The sequence below is a fragment of the Hypanus sabinus genome, chromosome 6 (genome assembly GCF_030144855.1).
Source record: "Hypanus sabinus isolate sHypSab1 chromosome 6, sHypSab1.hap1, whole genome shotgun sequence".
NCBI classification, from domain to species: Eukaryota; Metazoa; Chordata; class Chondrichthyes; order Myliobatiformes; family Dasyatidae; genus Hypanus; species Hypanus sabinus.
The window spans coordinates 4,440,975-4,458,885 of NC_082711.1; the positions used below are offsets into that span (position 1 = coordinate 4,440,975).

The following is a 17,911-nucleotide window of genomic DNA, read 5'->3' on the forward strand; positions in this document are numbered from 1 at the left end:
TTCACGAAGCTGATTCCAGGATTGAATGGCTTGTCACATGAAGAGCTCTGGACCTGTATTCACTGGATTTCAGAAGAATGAGGGGTGACCTCATTAAAACCTATGGAATGATAAAAGGCCTTGATAGAGTGGATGTGGAGATGTTTCCTGTGATGGGAGAGTGTAAAACCAGCAGACGCAGCCTCAGAATACAGGGGTGTCCTTTTAGAACAGAGTTGTGGATTTTCTTTAGCCAGAGAGTGGTGAATCTGTTGAATTCTTCGCCACAGGTGGCTGTGGAGGCCAGGGCTTTATGTACATTTAAGGCAAGAATGGTAGATTATTGATTGGTCAGGGTATGAAGGGATATGGGGAGAAGGCAGGAGATTGGGGAACAGACAGACAGACATACTTTATTGATCCCGAGGGAAATTGAGTTTGGTTACAGAATGGATCAGCCACGATGAAGTGATGAAATAGACTTGATTGGCCAAATGGCCTAATTCTGTTTTTATGTTTTATGCTCTTATAATCTGATCCTGAGTCAAACTGGAGTGAACTAAGAGTGGAGCAGGGATATTACTGAACAGGGGAGGCCATTTGCCCTATCCAGTTCCTACAAGCTGTAATGACACGAGATCTGCAGCACGTAAAGAGGCCCTTTGCCCTACAGAGTTTGCACTAACGTAAACCAAACATCTGCGATACTCCCATATTTTATTCCCCTGCATTACCCCTGCCAGACTTGACCCCTCATCTCCACACCACGGGTAATTTTCAGCAACACCTCAATTTGTTGGGATGTGGAAGGGATCGAGGGTGCCTGAGGAGACCGGTACAATCGCAGGAAGAACTTGCGCATTGTACACATACAGCCGGAGGCCGGGATCCAGCCCGGGGCTCTGGAGCTGGGAGGTTCTGCGGCTGGAGGGAGACCATTGGCAGGGGAGTGCGGGGGACGTAGGAACTGGGAGAATCCTCTTGTCTGTCAGCATATTGAGGATGTGGGGGCCAGAACTGATGCTGGGCTGTGCTGTGCTTCCCAGAGATCGTCCAGTTCCTCCTGGATCACCAGGCCAACATCAATGATGCGGGTGGGCCGCACTGTGAGGGAATCACCCCCCTGCACGATGCTGTCATTTCCGGCAACTTCGCCGTGGCCCAGCTGCTGGTTGAGAAGGGAGCGTCGGTGACGGTCCAGAATGCTGAGGTCAGTTCGGTCTGGAACCCTGGAGCGGGTGAGGAAGGGGTTGGGAACGCTGGTCTCAGTGAGGAAGGAACGGGAAAGTTGGAGTCAGTATAGTCCAAAATGCTGGGTCTGGTGAGGGAGCTGGACTAGAACATCTGTGTCAGTACAATAGGGAGTGTGTGGATGGGGAACGGGAACACCGGGGTTGTCAGGAATGCTGGGGTAACTAATGGTGATGGTTGGGAATGCCGGGGTCCTTGAGCGAGGGATATGGGAACATGGGATTGGTGTTGGGAGTATGGTAGGAAGAACACTAGGGTTGGAGAGGGAGGAGTTCAGGAATGCCGGAGTTCGGTGTTGGGGGGGATTCAGGACTGCTGAAGTCAGTGTGCGGGGGGGCGTCAGGAATACCGGAGTCGGTGTGGGGAGGCGGTCAGGAATGCCTGTCGGTGTGGTGGGGGGAGTCAGTGTGTTGGGGAGGGAGGGGGTCAGGAATGCCGGAGTCAGTGTTGGGGGGCGGGTCAGGAATGCCGGAGTCAGTGTGTGTGGGAGTGCGTTAGTAATGCTGGAGTCAGGGGTGGGGCAGGATGAAGGGGGCTCCAGAACATTGGCTGCTCCTAATGGGAGAGGTTCCAGCTCTGTCTGTTCATGTCAGCTAAGCACCTGCAATTGGAAGCCAGCTAGGTGTGTGCATGGCCTTGTCCGCTCTCCCCCAGGTTGTGCCGGGCCTCTCCTCGTCTTTCTCAGCCTTTGATTTTCAGTATTGAGCACACAGGAACAGGCCCTCAGCGGACCACATCTGTGCCGAACTGGATGACAGGTTAAACCGTACCTCCTCCGTCTGTGATCCATACCCCTCCATTCCCTGCACATCCATATGACTATTAAAGATCCTCGTAAACTCCTCCGCCTCCACCCCCATTCTGTGTGATTGCACAACCGGCACAGCTCTGGGTTCAATCACAGCATCCTTTGCAAGGCGTTTGTATGTTCTCCCTGTGACCGCGGGGGTTTCCTGCCAAAGTCAGGTAAGTAGATTCATTGGTTTTTGTAAAATGTCCTGTGCTAAGCTCGGGTTGTTAAATGGGAGGTTCCTGGGTGGCACTGTTTCAAAGGCTGGCAAGTCTGGTCCCACACTGTATCTAAATTAGAAAAATAACTGCTTCGTACCTCTCCTTTAAACTTCCCCCTCTCACCGTCAGTACATTCCCTCTTGTAGTTGAGATTTCTACACTGAGAAAATCCTCTGACTGTCTACTATATCTATGCCACTTATCAATTTCCACACAGCCTTCGTTCCAGAGAAAACTGCGCAGCTTTATCCAACCTGTACTTGGAGCACACACCCTCTAATCCAGGCGGCATCCTGGTCCGCCAGAAAAAGCAGGATCTCCCAGTGGCCACATATTTTAATTCCACGTCCCATTCCCATTCTGATATGTCTATCCATGGCCTCCTCTATTGTCAAAATGAATCCAAACTCAGGTTGGAGGAACAACACCTTATATACTGGCTGGGTAGCCTCCAACCTGGTGGCATGAACTTTGACTTCTCTAACTTCCGTTAATGCCCCTCCTCCCCTTCTTACCCCATCCCAGACATATTTAGTTGTTTACCTGTTCTCCATCTCCCTCTGGTGCTTCCCCCCCACTTCTTTCTCCTGAGGCCTCCCGTCTCATGATCCTTTCCCTTCTCCAGCTCTGTATCACTTTCGCCAATCACCTTTCCAGCTGTTAGCTTCATCCCACCCCCTCCGGTCTCCTATCATTTCACATTTCCCCCTCCCCCGCTACTTTCAAATCTCTTACTATCTTTCTTTTCGGTTAGTCCTGATGAAGGGTCTCAGCCCGAAACGTCGACAGCGCTTCTCCCTATAGATGCTGCCTGGCCTGCTGTGTTCTACCAGCATTTTGTGTGTGTTGTTGTTGGCATCCTGGTGAGCCTTTTCTGCACCCTCTGCAAAACTCCCACGTCCTTGCTGTAATAGACGCAGTTCCCCAAGTGCGGCCTGTTTGGAGGTACAATGTGAAACAGCACCTTCCAGCCTACTGAGTTGCACCACCCAGCAACCCACCTACACACAGGACAATTTACAATGACCAATTGACCTGCCAGCTGGTACTACTTTGGAATATGGGAGGAAGCCCATGCATTCCAAGGGAAGTACATACAAACTTCTTACAGATGCCACCGGAATTGATCTCTGGAACAGCCGAGCTGTAGCATCGTGCTAACGTTACTGTGGAAGTACTTACAGGATAGCAATGATTGTAATAGTGGACCCACCTCCAGAGTTTGCCTCTCCCGTGGATGAGTGTGAGTGCATCTTACTGGGTGGTCTTCTCTTTGATCCTCAGGGTCAGACTCCCCTGGACAGTCTGCACAAGTGGGAGCGCGACTATCGCACGGACCTCGACCGCGATACGAGGCTGCAGTGCAGACATCTGGAGAAGATGCTGATGAGCGCCCTAGCCCGAGGCGAGCCTCACCGTAAGTCCACTCCCGCAGTTCATCCAGATCCCGTCCCTTCTCCATCACACTGGCTCGTTCCCGGGTATCGGGGAAAAGGTTTTATTATAAAACATAAGACATAGGAGCACAATTACACTACTTGGCCCATCAAGTCTGCACCGCTATTCCATCATGCCTGATTTATTATCCCTCTCAACCCCATTCTCCTGCCTTCTCACCCTGACTCATCAAGAACCTGTCAACCTCCACTTTAAGTATACCCGATGACTTGGCCTCCACAGCCGTTTGTGGCAATGAATTTCGGAGATTCACCACCCTCTCCTCTAGCTAAAGAAATTCCTCCTCATCTTTGTTCCAAAGAAAAGTCCTCCTATTCTGAGGCTGTGCCCTCTAGTCCAAGACTCACCCACAAAATAAAACATTCTCTCCACATCCCCTCTATCTAGACCTTTCAATATTGGACAGGTTTCAGTGAGATTCCCCCTTCATTCTTCTAAGTTTCAGTGAGTACAGGCCCAGAGCCATCAAATGCTCTCACTAACCATTTCATTCCTGGAATCATGAACTTCCTCTGGACCCTATCCAGGCCAGCATATCTTTTCTTAGATAAGGGGCCTAAAACTCCAAGTGCAGTCTGACCAACCTTTAGGGAATCCTGCACAAGGACTTCCAAGTCCCTTTGCGCCTCCAATTTTTGTGTTTTCTCTCCATTTAGAAAACAGTCAAGCTTTCATTCTTTCTACTGAAGTGCATGACCATGCACTTCTCAACACTGTATACAATCTGCCACCACTTTTTTCCCCTTCTCATAACTTATCTACAGTAAGTCCTGTAGCCCCTCTACTTCATCAAAATACGTGCCCCTCCACCTATCTTCATATTGTCCGCAAACTTTGCAACAAAGTCATCAATTCCGTCATCCAAATCATATAGCGTAAAAAGAACTGAGAAGTTGTCCTTGAGTCTGGTGGATATGTCCTCAGGCTTTTTGCAAGAATGGTTTCATATTTGGGACCAGCTCACTGAAGGGAGGCCTAAGATTGAGGGGTCAGTTAGATGGTTTTATTTGCTCATTTCTGCGCTGTTCGGACCTTCTAAATTCCTACTGTCTCTGACCTGGGAGTGTATGATGGAGCAGCGTGAGGGAGCTTCTCTCTGTGACTGATTCCAGAATGTGTGATGGGATGGTATGGACAGTTTCACCTTGTCCCCCTGTGTGAGGTCTAACCTGGTGTTGTGCTCACATGCAGGTCCCCAGCTTGGCCAGTGTTTCGGAGAGAGCGACCTGTTTGACTCAGAGAGTTCTCAGAAAAACCCGTTGCCTGCCTCACAGGACACTGACGGACGGAGGGCAGGGAGGGTAACCCTGACCCAAAGCCGCAGCACCCAGGGGTACCGGCACAGGGGAGCCCAGGAATCCCGACTTCACACTGGATGCAGCACCCAGCTATCCTCCCAGAGCAGAATGGGACACTCGGACAGTAGGGAGGTGGGCTCTCCGGCGCCACCAGAAGGGGAGGGGGAGGAGGAGGTCCCTATGGATCGGATCCACCTAGTGAGGAAGCCACAGAGAGCAGCGGTTCCCACATCTCTGTGTGACCTTGGAGTTGCCGGTGGTCATGGTGCGTCTGGCCCCGAGCTGGGGAGGGTATCAGGCGACCCCAGCCCTGCGGCTTCCACCTACCAGGCAGCGATGCGGGGGCTGGGCAGTGCCAAGTCCCGCACGCTGTCCCAGGCCGTAGTGGACCCCCCTCAGATATCCACCAACCCGCCAGCCAGACCGGCGCTGGTCCCCGATGCAGAGTACCCGGGCGATGACTGGCTGGAGGACGATCTGGGTGACCGCCGGCGGAGGAAGAGGCTGCGGGAACATGGGGGGGCGTCCCCAGACGTCAGCCCGGCAGAGTTGGACTCAGCCAGCGAGGATGAGCTCGTCAGCGGTTCCCCTGCCAAGTCGGCGCCTGCGGGCCCCGGATCCCGTGGCGGTCCTGCCCCGCAGAGGAAGAGGCGGCGGCAGGTGCGGATGACCCAGATGGTGGAAAGGACAGTGGTCGGGAGGACAGGGAGGACCGCCAGCACGTCTGCCGAACGCATCCCTGAGCTCAGCACTCCAGTAGCAGCCCCTTACAACTCCACGGTAACACAGTGCTCTCTTTATCCTCACCACACCACCCTCCCTCTGTCCACCCCTCCCTTTCTCCGTACGCCTATCCCTCCACCCTATGGCTCAAAACAAGGTCAACTCTCCGCCATCACTGCCTTGAAGAAGGGTCATCAAACATCAACTATCTATTCATTTCCATTGATGCTGCCTGACCTGCTGACTTCCTCCAGCATTTTGGGTGTGTTGCTCTGTGACAATGATCTGTCCTAGTAATTCAATCTCCAGTCACTAACTCGAGGAAATCTGCAGATGCTGGAAATTCAAACAACAACACACAAAATGCTGGTGGAACGCAGCAGGTCAGGCAGCATCTATAGGGAGAAGCGCTGTCAACGTTTTGGGCCGAGACCCTTCGTCAGGACTAACTGAAAGGAAAGATACTAGGAGATTTGAAAGTAGTGGGGGGAGGGGGAAATGCGAAATGATAGGAGAAGACTGGAGGGGGTGGGGTGAAGCTGAGAGCCGGAAACGTGATTGGTGAAAGTGATACAGAGCTGGAGAAGGGAAAGGATCATGGGACAGGAGGCCTAGGGAGAAAGAAAGGGGGAGGGGGGAAAGCACCAGAGGGAGATGGAGAACAGGCAGGGTGATGGGCAGAGGAAGAGAAAAAAAACAAACAACTAAACATATCAGGGATGGGGTAAGAAGGGGAGGAGGGGCAGTAACGGAAATTAGAGAAGCCAATGTTCATGCCATCAGGTTGGAGGCTACCCAGCTGGTATATAAGGTGTTGTTCCTCCAACCTGAGTGTGGATTCATCTTGACAGTAGAGGAGGCTGTGGATAGACATATCAGAATGGGAATGGGACGTGGAATTAAAATGTGTGGCCACTGGGAGATCCTGCTTTCTCTGGCGGACAGAGCATAGGTATACAGCGAAACGGTCTCCCAGTCTGCGTCGGGTCTCACCAATATATGAAAGGCCACACCGGGAGCACCGGACGCAGTATACCACACCAGCCGACTCACAGGTGAAATGTCGCCTCACCTGGAAGGACTGTCTGGGGCCCTGAATGGTGGTGAGGGAGGAAGTGTAAGGGCAGGTATAGCACTTGTTCTGCTTACAAGGATAAGTGCCAGGAGGAAGATCGGTGGGAAGGGATTGGGGGGGGACGAGTGGACAAGAAAGTCGTGTAGGGAGCGATCCCTGCGGAAAGCAGAAAGATGTGTTTGGTAGTGGGATCCCATTGGAGGTGGCGGAAGTTATGGGGAATTATACGTTGGACCTGGAGGCTGGTGGGGTGGTAGGTAAGGACAAGGGGAACCCTATCCCGAGTGGGGTGGCAGGCAGATGGGGTGAGGGCATCATCCCTGACATATTGAGTTGTTTGGTTTTTTTTTCCCACAATCCTTTCCCTTCTCCAGCTCTGTATCACTTTCGCCAATCACCTTTCCAGCTCTTAGCTTCACCCCAACCCCTCCGGTCTTCTCCTATCATTTTCCCCCTCCCCCCACTACTTTCAAATCTCTTAGTATCTCTCCTTTCAGTTAGTCCTGACAAAGGGTCTCGGCCCAAAACGTCAACAGTGCTTCTCCTTGTAGATGCTACCTGGCCTGCTGCATTCCACCATTTTGTGTGTGTTGTTCCAGTCACTAACTGTTCAATCTTCCCTGTTTACTGAGTAGTTAAAAGTCGTTTTCTCAAGTTTATCATGGGTACTGGGGCATAGGCTGCCAACAGCAGCTCGCCAGAGCTCACCAGTCTTTCAAGATGTGGCCGATCGAAGATCCTTCCTCACCCAGGGATGAGGTCTTGTGAGCTTCTGTTAGTGTTTCTGTATCTGTGGGTTCTGATGGAATGGGGCTGCTCGCCCCTCCTTTTGCAACCTCCTCAGGACCGTCCGTGACAGAGTCTAGTTACCAAGTCTAATGTGCCCTGTTAATTCAGTGAGTGGTCACTCACCATCGATCTTGGTCTCGCCCTAGAGTTCAGTGCCGCCGATGACGCAGTCTGTGAACACGACAGTGGTTCCGTCCATCAGGGTCAGGGTCAAGGTTCAAGAGTGTACGTTCCTGATCCCTGTGCCACACAGGTATGTCGGTGGGTCACTGAGAGGATCTGGCATGCAAGAGCAAGAAGGGAATGCTGACCACACTTGCAGTTTTGGTGCCTCTTGTCTGAGCAGCGAGAATCCGGGGGGGTTCGTGAGTAACTCCAGGGATGAAAGGGTTGACAAATGTCCGTTTGATGGCGCTGGGCGTGTATTTCCTAGAGTTTAGAAGAATGAGGGGTATCTCTGTTCAATATTGAGAGGATCGCAAAGACAAGAAAATCTACCGATGCTGGAAATCTAGCACAAAATGCTGGAGGAACTCAGCAGGCCAGGCTGCATCTGTGGTAAAGAGTAAACAATCAACGTTTCAGAACAAGTCCCTTCATGAGGACTATCGAAACATCTAAATAGAATGAATGTGAAGAGGATGTTTCCTATCGTGGGGGGAGTCTTGAGAAACTGAGTTACAGAGAAAGACTTTATTCCCTGGAGTGTGGAAGAATGAGGGGAGATTTGATAGAGGTATATAAAATTATAATGGGCGTAGATAGAACGAATGCAAGCAGGCTTTTTCCACTGAGGCTAGGGGAGAAAAAAATCAGAGGTCATGGGTTAAGGATGAAGGGGGAAAAGTTTAAAGGGAACATTACGGGGGCTTCTTCACACAGAGAGTGGTGGGAGTGTGGAATGAGCTGCCAGATGAAGTGGTGAATGCGGGCTCACTTTTAACATTTATGAAAAACTTGGACAGGTACATGGATGAGAGGTGTATGGAGGGATATGGACCAGGTGCAGGTCAGTGGGACCAGACAGAAAAATGGTTCGGCACAGCCAAGAAGGGCCAAAAGGCCTGTTTCAGTGCTGTAATGTTCTATGGTTCTAGGATCAGAGGGCACAGAATAGAGGGGCGTACATTTAAAACGAGATGAGGAGGAATTTCTTTAGCCAGAGTACAGTGAATCTGTGAAACTCATTGCCATTAGATGGCTGTTGAGCACATTTAAAGCAGAGATCGATCGGTTCTTGATCAGTCAGGGTGTCAAAGGTTACTGGAGAAGATGGGAGAATGGGGTTGAGACGGATGATAAATCAGCCATGATGGAATGGCAGAGTGGACTCGATGGGCTAATTCTATGTCTTAGTCTTATAGTCACTCAAACTGGACAGTCTTGCTGTCAATTAACAGTCTGCAGCTTGGAGCGATCTCCCGGGAAAAGGGGCAGGGAGGGAGGCAATGAGGATTGGGAAGGAGAGTGGGACTTTTGCATCTCCTTCTCAAATTGTAGGCTGAGTTCTATTATATTATGATTACTGCCTCCTAAGGGTTCCTTTATCTTAAGCTCCCTAATCAAATCTGATTCATTGCACAACACTGAATCCAAAATTGCCTTTCCCTAGTGGGCTCAACCCAGGGGTGAGTTGGGAGCTCCGTCCTGGGGGATTGGGGAGCGGGTGAATGGGGAACTCATCCCCAAGGGGATTGGAGAGGATGGGTATCTCGCTCCCAGGGGGGGATTGTGAATGCTGGGAGATAGAGCTGAGATGGAAGATCAGCTGTCTCCTGGTGAATATGTTGGGCAGGTCACTGCTCCTAATGCTGCATTCTAAAACTGCAAACAAGCCAAAACAGGTTGCAAACCATCTCTAGGTCAGTTTGCATAAAGGCAGTGGGTTCAGCACTGTCAGCACAGAAATAGTCCCTTTGGCCCAACTTCTCCATGCCATCCAAGATGCCCCATGCAAATTAGTCCCATTTACCTGCATTTGATCCAAATCCTTCAAAACCTTTCCTTCCATGTACCTGTTCAACTACATTTTCAAAGTTGTTATTGAACCATTTCTCTGGCAGCTCTTTCCACATACTGACCACCCTTTGTGTTTTTATTTAAAGCTGCCTCTCCAGGTTCTTGTTAAATCTCCCCCATCCCCTTCCATCTTCTGTTCCCCACTCCAGTCTCTTACTCTTCTCACCTGCTATCAACTCCCTCTTACCTCTCCTCCTTCGCTTTCTCCCATGGTCAACTCTCCATTCTGGCAGATTCCGTAAGACCAAAGACTCCACCTGCACATTAACCTTTGGGGAATCCTGCACAAAGACTCCCAAAAATCCCTATTTTTGTCTTTTCTCTCCATTTAGAAAATAGTCAACCCTTTCATTTCTACCAAAGTGCATGACCATACATTCCTGACACTGTATTCCACCTGCCACTTCTTTGCCCATTCTCCTAACCTGTCCTTCTGTAACCTCCCTATTTCCTCAAAACTACCTTCCCTTCCACCTACCTTCACATCATCTGCAAACTTTGCTGCAAGGCCATCAATTCTAACATCTAAATCATTGACATGAACATAAAAAGAATTGTCTCCACACAGACCCTGTGGAACACCACTCGTCCCCAGCAGCCAGACAGAAAGGGCTCCCTCTATTCCCACTCTTTCCCTCCTGTCAATGAGCCACTGCTTTATCCATGCTAGAAACTTTCCTGTAATACCATAGGTTTGTAGCTCGTAAAGCAGCCTCATGTGAAGAGAGAGACAATATAGGATCTAAGGAGCAAAATGTTGAATCTGTCTAGGTAGACATTAGGAATAGCAAAGCAAAAGAATCACTAATGGGAGGTGTCTACAGGCCATTTAATTACATTTAATGGCACAGGGAATAAATCAACAAATATCTGAGGGACAGCAGTTATTGTGTGGGCTTTAACTTGCACATAGATTGGGTGAATCAAGTTAGGCAAGGCAGTCCTGAGGAAGACTCCATAGAATGCATATGTGATGGCTTTCTTGAACATCATGTTACTGAACCTACAAGGGAACGTACTGTCTTGGATCTGGTCTGTATAATGAGAGAGGTAAAATTAGTGATGTTGTAGTTAGGGATCCTCTTGGAAAGAGTGATTGCAGTATGATTGAATTCCTCATACTGGAGGGTGCAGTAGTTCAACCTAAAACCAGTGTATTATGCCTAAACAATGGAGACTGCAATGGGATAAGGGAGGATTTGGCTAGTGTAGAATGTGAACAGAGACTATATGGTGGGACAGTTGAGGAATGGTAGAATACTTTCAAACAGATTTTTCACGGTGCTCAACAAAAGTATATTCCAGTTAAAAGCAAGCATGGTAGGGGTGGGGAGAGCCAGCCTTGGATAACTAAGGAAATAAAAGAAGGCATCAAACTAAAAGCTCGTGTGTACAAAGTCACCGAGAGTAATGAGAAACTGGAAGATTAGGAAAACTTTAAAAAGCAGCAAAGAACCACTAAGTGAGTAATAAAGAAAGGGAAGATAGATTATGAAAATGAGCTAGCACAAAATATAAAAACAGATAGAAAAAGTTTTTCTAATTATATAAAGCAGAAAAGGGTGGCTAAAGAGGGTGTAGGTCCCTTGGAAGACGAGAAATGGGAATTGATATTGGGTAATGAGGAAATGGCAGAGGCTTTGAATGACTATTTTGTGTTGATCTTCATGATGGGGGCACGACTAACATGCCGAAGAGAGATGTTATGGATGCAATGAGAGGTGAGGACCTCGATACAATAGCTATCACTAGAGAGGTAGTGCTGAGCAAACTTGTGGGTCTAGGGATAGACAGATCCCCTGGTCCTGATGGAATGCATCCCAGAGTACTGAAAGAAATGTCAGAGGTTAAAGTAGAGGCTTTAGAGATAATTTACTAACATTTTCAGGACTCGGGGCAGATCCTGGGCAATGGAAGAAGGCAAATGTCACGTCGCTGTTTAAAAATGGATGTAGGCAAAAAGCAGGTAACTATAGGCCTGAAATGTTGACTGTACTTTTTTTTTCATAGATGCTACCAGGCCTGCTGAGTTCCCCCAGCATTTTGTGTGTTGCTCGGACTTCCAGCATCTGCAGATTTTCTTTTGTTTGTAACTATAGGCCAGTTAGTTGAAGCTTTCATTAAAGAACAAATAGAGAGGCATCTGGAAAGACATGGATCCATCAGGCAGATGCAGGATGGATTCAGCAAAGGCAGGTCTTGTTTGACAAACTCACTGGAGTTCTTTGAGGATCTAATGAGCCCAGTGGATAGAGGGGAACAGATGGATGTTATTTACAGTACTTGGATTTCCAGAAGGAGTTCAATAAGGTGCCGCATAAAAGACTTGTCCATAAGATTAGGATGCATAGAGTTGGGGGTGATGTATTAGCATAGATAGAGAATTGGGTAACTAAAAGAAAGCAGAGATTTGGGATACTTGGGTATTACTCCAGTTGGCAATCAGTGGTAAGCGGCATTCCGCAGGGGTCGATGCTGGGTCCGCAATTGTTCACGATATACATTAACAATCTGGAAGAGGGGACCAAGTGTAGTGTATTTAAGTTTGCTGATAATACTGAATTGAGTGGAAAAACAATTTGTGCAGAAGATATGGAGTCTGCAGAGAGAGATATAGATAGGTTAAGTGAGTGCTAGGGTCTGGCAGATGGAGTGTAATATTGGTAAATGTGAGGTCATCTACTTTGGAAGGAAAATGGAAAACGTGGTTATCATTTAAATGGTAAAGGATTGCAGCATGCTGCTGTGCAGAAGGACTTGGGAATAGACAATAGCTGCAGAAGTAGACCATTCGGCCCTTCGAGCCTGCACCACCATTCTGAGATCATGGCTGATCGTCTACTATCAATACCCGGTTCCTGCCTTGTCCCCATATCCCTTGATTCCCCTATCCATAAGAGACCTATCTAGCTCCTGCTTGAAAGCATCCAGAGAATTGGCCTCCACTACCTTCTGAGGCAGTGCATTCCAGACCCCCACAACTCTCTGGGAGAAGAAGTTTTTCCTTAACTCTGTCCTAAATGACCTACCCCGTATTCTCAAACCATGCCCTCTGGTACTGGACTCTCCCAGCAGCTGGAACATATTTCCTGCCTCTGTCTTGTCCAATCCCTTAATAATCTTATATGTTGCAATCAGACCCCCTCTCAATCTCCTTAATTCCAGCATGTACAAGCCCAGTTTCTCTAACCTCTCTGCATAAGACAGTCTGGACATCCCAGGAATTAACCTCGTGAATCTATGCTGCATTTCCCCTACAGCCAGGATGTCCTTCCTTAACCCTGGAGACCAAAACTGTACACAATACTCCAGGTGTGGTCTCACCAGGGCCCTGTACAAATGCAAAAGGATTTCCTTGCTCTTGTACTCAATTCCGTTTGTAATAAAGGCCAACATTCCATTAGCCTTCTTCACTGCCTGCTGCACTTGCTCATTCACCTTCAGTGACTGATGAACAAGGACTCCGAGATCTCTTTGTATTTCTCCCTTACCTAACTACACCATTCAGATAATAATCTGCCTTCCTGTTCTTACTCCCAAAATGGATAAGCTCACACTTATTCACATTAAACGTCATCTGCCAAGTATCTGCCCACTCACCCAGCCTATCCAAGTCACCCTGAATTCTCCTAACATCCTCATCACATGTCACACTGCCACCCAGCTTAGTATCATTAGCAAACTTGCTGATGTTATTCTCAATGCCTTCATCTAAGTTATTGATGTAAATCGTAAACAGCTGTGGTCCCAATACCGAGCCCTGTGGCACCCCACTAGTCACCACCTGCCATTCTGAGAAACACCCATTCACCGTTACTCTTTGCTTTCTATCTGCCAACCAGTTTTCTATCCATGTCAATATCTTCCCCCTAATGCCATGAGCTCTGATTTTACCCACCAATCTCCTATGTGGGACCTTATCAAATGCCTTCTGAAAATCGAGGTACACTACATCCACTGGGCCTCCCTCGTCTAACTTCCTGGTTACATCCTCGAAAACTCCAATAGATTAGTCAAGCATGATTTGCCCTTGGTAAATCCATGCTGGCTCGGCCCAATCCTATCACTGCTATCTAGATATGCCCCTATTTCATCTTTAATAATGGACTCTAGCATCTTCCCCACTACTGATGTTAGGCTGACAGGACGATAGTTCTCTGTTTTCTCCCTCCCTCCTTTCTTAAAAAGTGGGATAACATTAGCCATTCTCCAATCCTCAGGAACTGATCCTGAATCTAAGGAACATTGGAAAATGATTACCAATGCATCCGCAATTTCCAGAGTCACCTCCTTTAGCATTCTAGGGTGCAGACCATCTGGACCTGGGGATTTGTCAGCCTTCAGTCCCATCAGTCTTCTCATCACCGTTTCCTTCCGAATGTCAATCTGTTTCATTTCCTCTGTTAGCCTATGAACTTGGCCCATCCATACATCTGGGAGATTGCTTGTGTCTTCCCTAGTGAAGACAGATCTAAAGTACTTATTAAATTCTTCTGCCATTTCACTGTTTCCCATAATAATTTCACCCAATTCATTCTTCAAGGGCCCAACATTGTTCTTAACTATCTTCTTTCTCTTCACATACCTAAAAAAAAAAGCTTTTGCTATCCTCCTTTATATTCCTGGCTAGCTTGTGTTCGTACCTCATTTTTTTTCTCCCGGTATTGCCTTTTTAGTTAAGTTCTGTTGTTCCTTAAAAATTTCCCAATCATCTGTCCTCCCACTCACCCTAGCTCTGTCATATTTCCTTCTTTTTAATGCTATGCAATCTCTGACTTCCTTTGTCAACCACTGTGGCCCCTTTCCCCCCTTTGAATCCTTCCTTCTCCAGGGGATGAACTGATTTTGCACCTTATGCATTATTCCCAAGAATACCTGCCATTGCTGTTCCACTGTCTTTTCTGCTGGAGATCCGTCCAGTTAACTTTGGCCAGCTCCTCCCTCATGGCTCCATAGTCTCCTTTGTTCAACTCCGATCTCCGATCTGCTCTTATCCTTCTCAAGTTGCAGATAAAAACTTATCATATTATGGTCACTACCAGTCGTCTGGAATGCTTGTGCATGAATCACAAAAGATTGGTGTATAGGTACAGCAGGCTATCAAGAAGACCAATGGGATGTTGGCCTTCGTTGCCATACGGAATTGAAATTAAGAGCAGGGAGTTTGTGCTGCAACTGTACAGGGTACTGGTGAGGCTACACCTGGAGCACTGCGTGCAGTTCTGGTCTTCTTACTTGAGGAAAGATATACTGGCTTTGGAGATGGGGCAGAGGAGGTTCACCAGGTTGATTCCAGAAATGAGGGGGTTAGACTATGAGGAGAGATTGAGTTACCCGGGACTGTATTCGCTGGAATTCAGAAGAATGGGAGGAGATTTTATAGAACCATAAAATTATGAAAGTGATAGTTAAGATAGAGACAGGAAAGTTGTTTCCACTTATAGGTGAAACTAGAACTAGGGGACATAGCCTCAAGATTCAGGGGACTAGATTTAGGATGGAGAAGAGGAGGAACTGCTTTTCCCAGAGAGTGGTGAATCTGTAGAATTCTCTGCCCAATGAAGCAGTAGAGGCTTCCTTGGTAGATAAATTTAAGACAAGGTTGGATAGATTTTTACATGGTAGGGGAATTAAAGGTCATGTGGAAAAGGCAGGTAGGTGGAGATGAGTCCAGTGCTCAGATCAGCCATGATCTTATTGAATGGTGGGACCAGGTGGCCCACTCCTGCTCCTATTTCTTAAGTTCATATGTTCACCTTGTCAAAGGCCTTCTGAAAATCCAAGTGCACAACATCAACTGAATCTCCTTTCTCTAACCTCCTTTGAATATCTCAAAGAATTCCAACAGATTGGTCAGGCAAGATTTTCCCTTGAGGAAACCATGCTGACTGTGGCCTATTTTATCATGTGCCTCCAAGTACCCCCCATAACCACGTCTTTGTCAATTGGCTCCAACATGTTCCCAACCACTGACCTATAATGTCCTTTCTTCTGCCTCTCTCCCTTCTTGAAGAGTGGAGTGACGTTTATTACTATTAAATCTCTTCCCTTTCACCTTAAACCTGTGCCTTCTAGTTCTTGATACCCCAGCTCTGGGTGAAAAGACTATGTTCGCCCTGTCCGTGCCCCACAGTGGCCCTCCATCGGTCAGGGCCAACCATGGATTGCACCCTTGCTGCCCAGGTGGTACATGAGCCAGGGCAGTGCGATGTGGAGAGCAGGCCGTGTCACAGGCTCCCCTCTCCACACAACTGATGACTCTGAAGGAACTGCAGACGCCGATAGAGTTCGGAACCAGAGGCGTGACCGGAGTTGCCAGTCAGTGTTGAACTCAACATAGGACTGCCTTAGGGTCGCCAGCTCCAGAGTTTTCCCTCAGGGTTTACCCACGAGTGGGTATAGCCACAAGGCTGCGTAGGTCTGAGATCATAGTTTCCTCCTCCTCGATGCGCTGGCAGCTATGGTTGATAAGCCCCTTATGCCTGACACAACTGGTTTTAAGATGCCAGTAACCTGCCTTTGCCTTCCCCAGATTCTGCTGGCCATAATCGGTAAACCACACGAGAAGGCCAGGTGCTAGACTTGGTTGACTGAGGCTATTTGAGATGCACACATTTAATAGGTAGTGGGTGCTTATCCCCATTACCCCTCCCCTCCCCCACCAACTATAACAAAGAAGCTTGCGTCGTTAATTCCACACATCTCTATGAGGTCACCCCTCAGTATCCTGCACTTCAAAAGATAAAGTCCCAGCCTGCTTGGCCTCTCCCGATAACTGGGGAGATGCTCTTTCAGCCTGGTGGTCGGTCAGTGGCACGGAGCTCTGTCACATAAGCTGAGCTGGGGGAGCGGGGGGAGCAGCGGATCACATTCAGAAGGCAGAGTAAGAGTCGCTGCCCTGTGGAAAGTGTAGAACTTGCAGTCAGACCCTGTGGGCAAGAGTGTAACCTGCCTCCCTCTCTCCTGTGCAGCAGCACTGAGGAACACACGGTGTCGTGGCTGGCAGACCAGGCCTCCCAGCGCTACTACCAGGCCTGTGGACTGCTGCCCAAGCTCACCCTGCAGAAGGAAGGGGCACTGCTCGACCTGCAGGATCCCGTCATCCATGTTCTGCAGAGCAATGAGGAGGTATGGTCCAGTCTTGTCTCAACAAAGTGAATGAATCTCCCTCCACACTGTCCCATTCCTCACTCCCAGGGTCAAACAGGGTGAACCACCTTCTACACCGTCCCATCACACACTCCCGGGGTCAGACACATAGTGAAACTCCCTCCACATTGTCCCATCACACACTCCCGGGGTCAGACACAGAGTGAAACTCCCTCCACACTGCCCCATCACACACTCCCGGGGTCAGACACAGAGTGAAACTCCCTCCACACCGTCCCATCACACACTCCCGGGGTCAGACACAGAGTGAAGCTCCCTCCACACCGTCCCATCACACACTCCCGGGGTCAGACACAGAGTGAAGCTCCCTCCACACCGTCCCATCGCACACTCCCGGGGTCAGACACAGAGTGAAGCTCCCTCCACACCGTCCCATCGCACACTCCCGGGGTCAGACACAGAGTGAAGCTCCCTCCACACCGTCCCATCACACACTCCCGGGGTCAGACACAGAGTGAAACTCCCTCCACACCGTCCCATCGCACACTCCCGGGGTCAGACACAGAGTGAAGCTCCCTCCACACCACCCCATCACACACTCACGGGGTCAGACACAGAGTGAAACTCCCTCCACATTGTCCCATCCCTCACTCCCGGGGTCAGACACAGAGTGAAACTCCCTCCACACCATCCCATCACACACTCCCGGGGTCAGACACAGAGTGAAACTCCCTCCACACCGTCCCATCACACACTCCCGGGGTCAGACACATAGTGAAACTCCCTCCACACCGTCCCATCACACACTCCTGCGGTCAGACACAGTGAAGCTCCCTCCACACTGTCCCATCCCTCACTCCTGGGGTCAGACACAGAGTGAAACTCCCTCCACACCATTCCATCACACACTCCCTGGGTCAGACACAGGGTGAATCTCCCTCCACACTGTCCCATCACACACTCCCGGGGTCAGACACAGAGTGAAGCTCCCTCCACACCGTCCCATCACACACTCCCGGGGTCAGACACAGAGTGAAGCTCCCTCCACACCGTCCCATCACACACTCCCGGGGTCAGACACAGAGTGAAGCTCCCTCCACACCGTCCCATCACACACTCCCGGGGTCAGACACAGAGTGAAACTCCCACCACACTGTCCCATCACACACTCCCGGGGTCAGACACAGAGTGAAGCTCC

The 17,911-nt window shown here is 49.2% G+C and overlaps 1 protein-coding gene across 3 annotated transcripts in view; it reads left to right on the forward strand.

Moving 5' to 3' along the window:
• tonsl (tonsoku-like, DNA repair protein) overlaps positions 1-17,911 on the forward strand; it is a 125,000-nt gene that overhangs the window by 82,286 nt on the left and 24,803 nt on the right. For 2 of the 3 annotated variants that reach the window (XM_059971557.1, XM_059971559.1), the window contains 5 exons: positions 1,026-1,189; positions 3,526-3,658; positions 4,891-5,777; positions 7,731-7,837; positions 16,575-16,731. In XM_059971557.1, coding sequence (XP_059827540.1) covers positions 1,026-1,189; positions 3,526-3,658; positions 4,891-5,777; positions 7,731-7,837; positions 16,575-16,731 — 1,448 coding nt within the window. The remainder of the gene's footprint in view (positions 1-1,025; positions 1,190-3,525; positions 3,659-4,890; positions 5,778-7,730; positions 7,838-16,574; positions 16,732-17,911) is intronic. The other variant, XM_059971558.1, reaches the window with a different exon arrangement.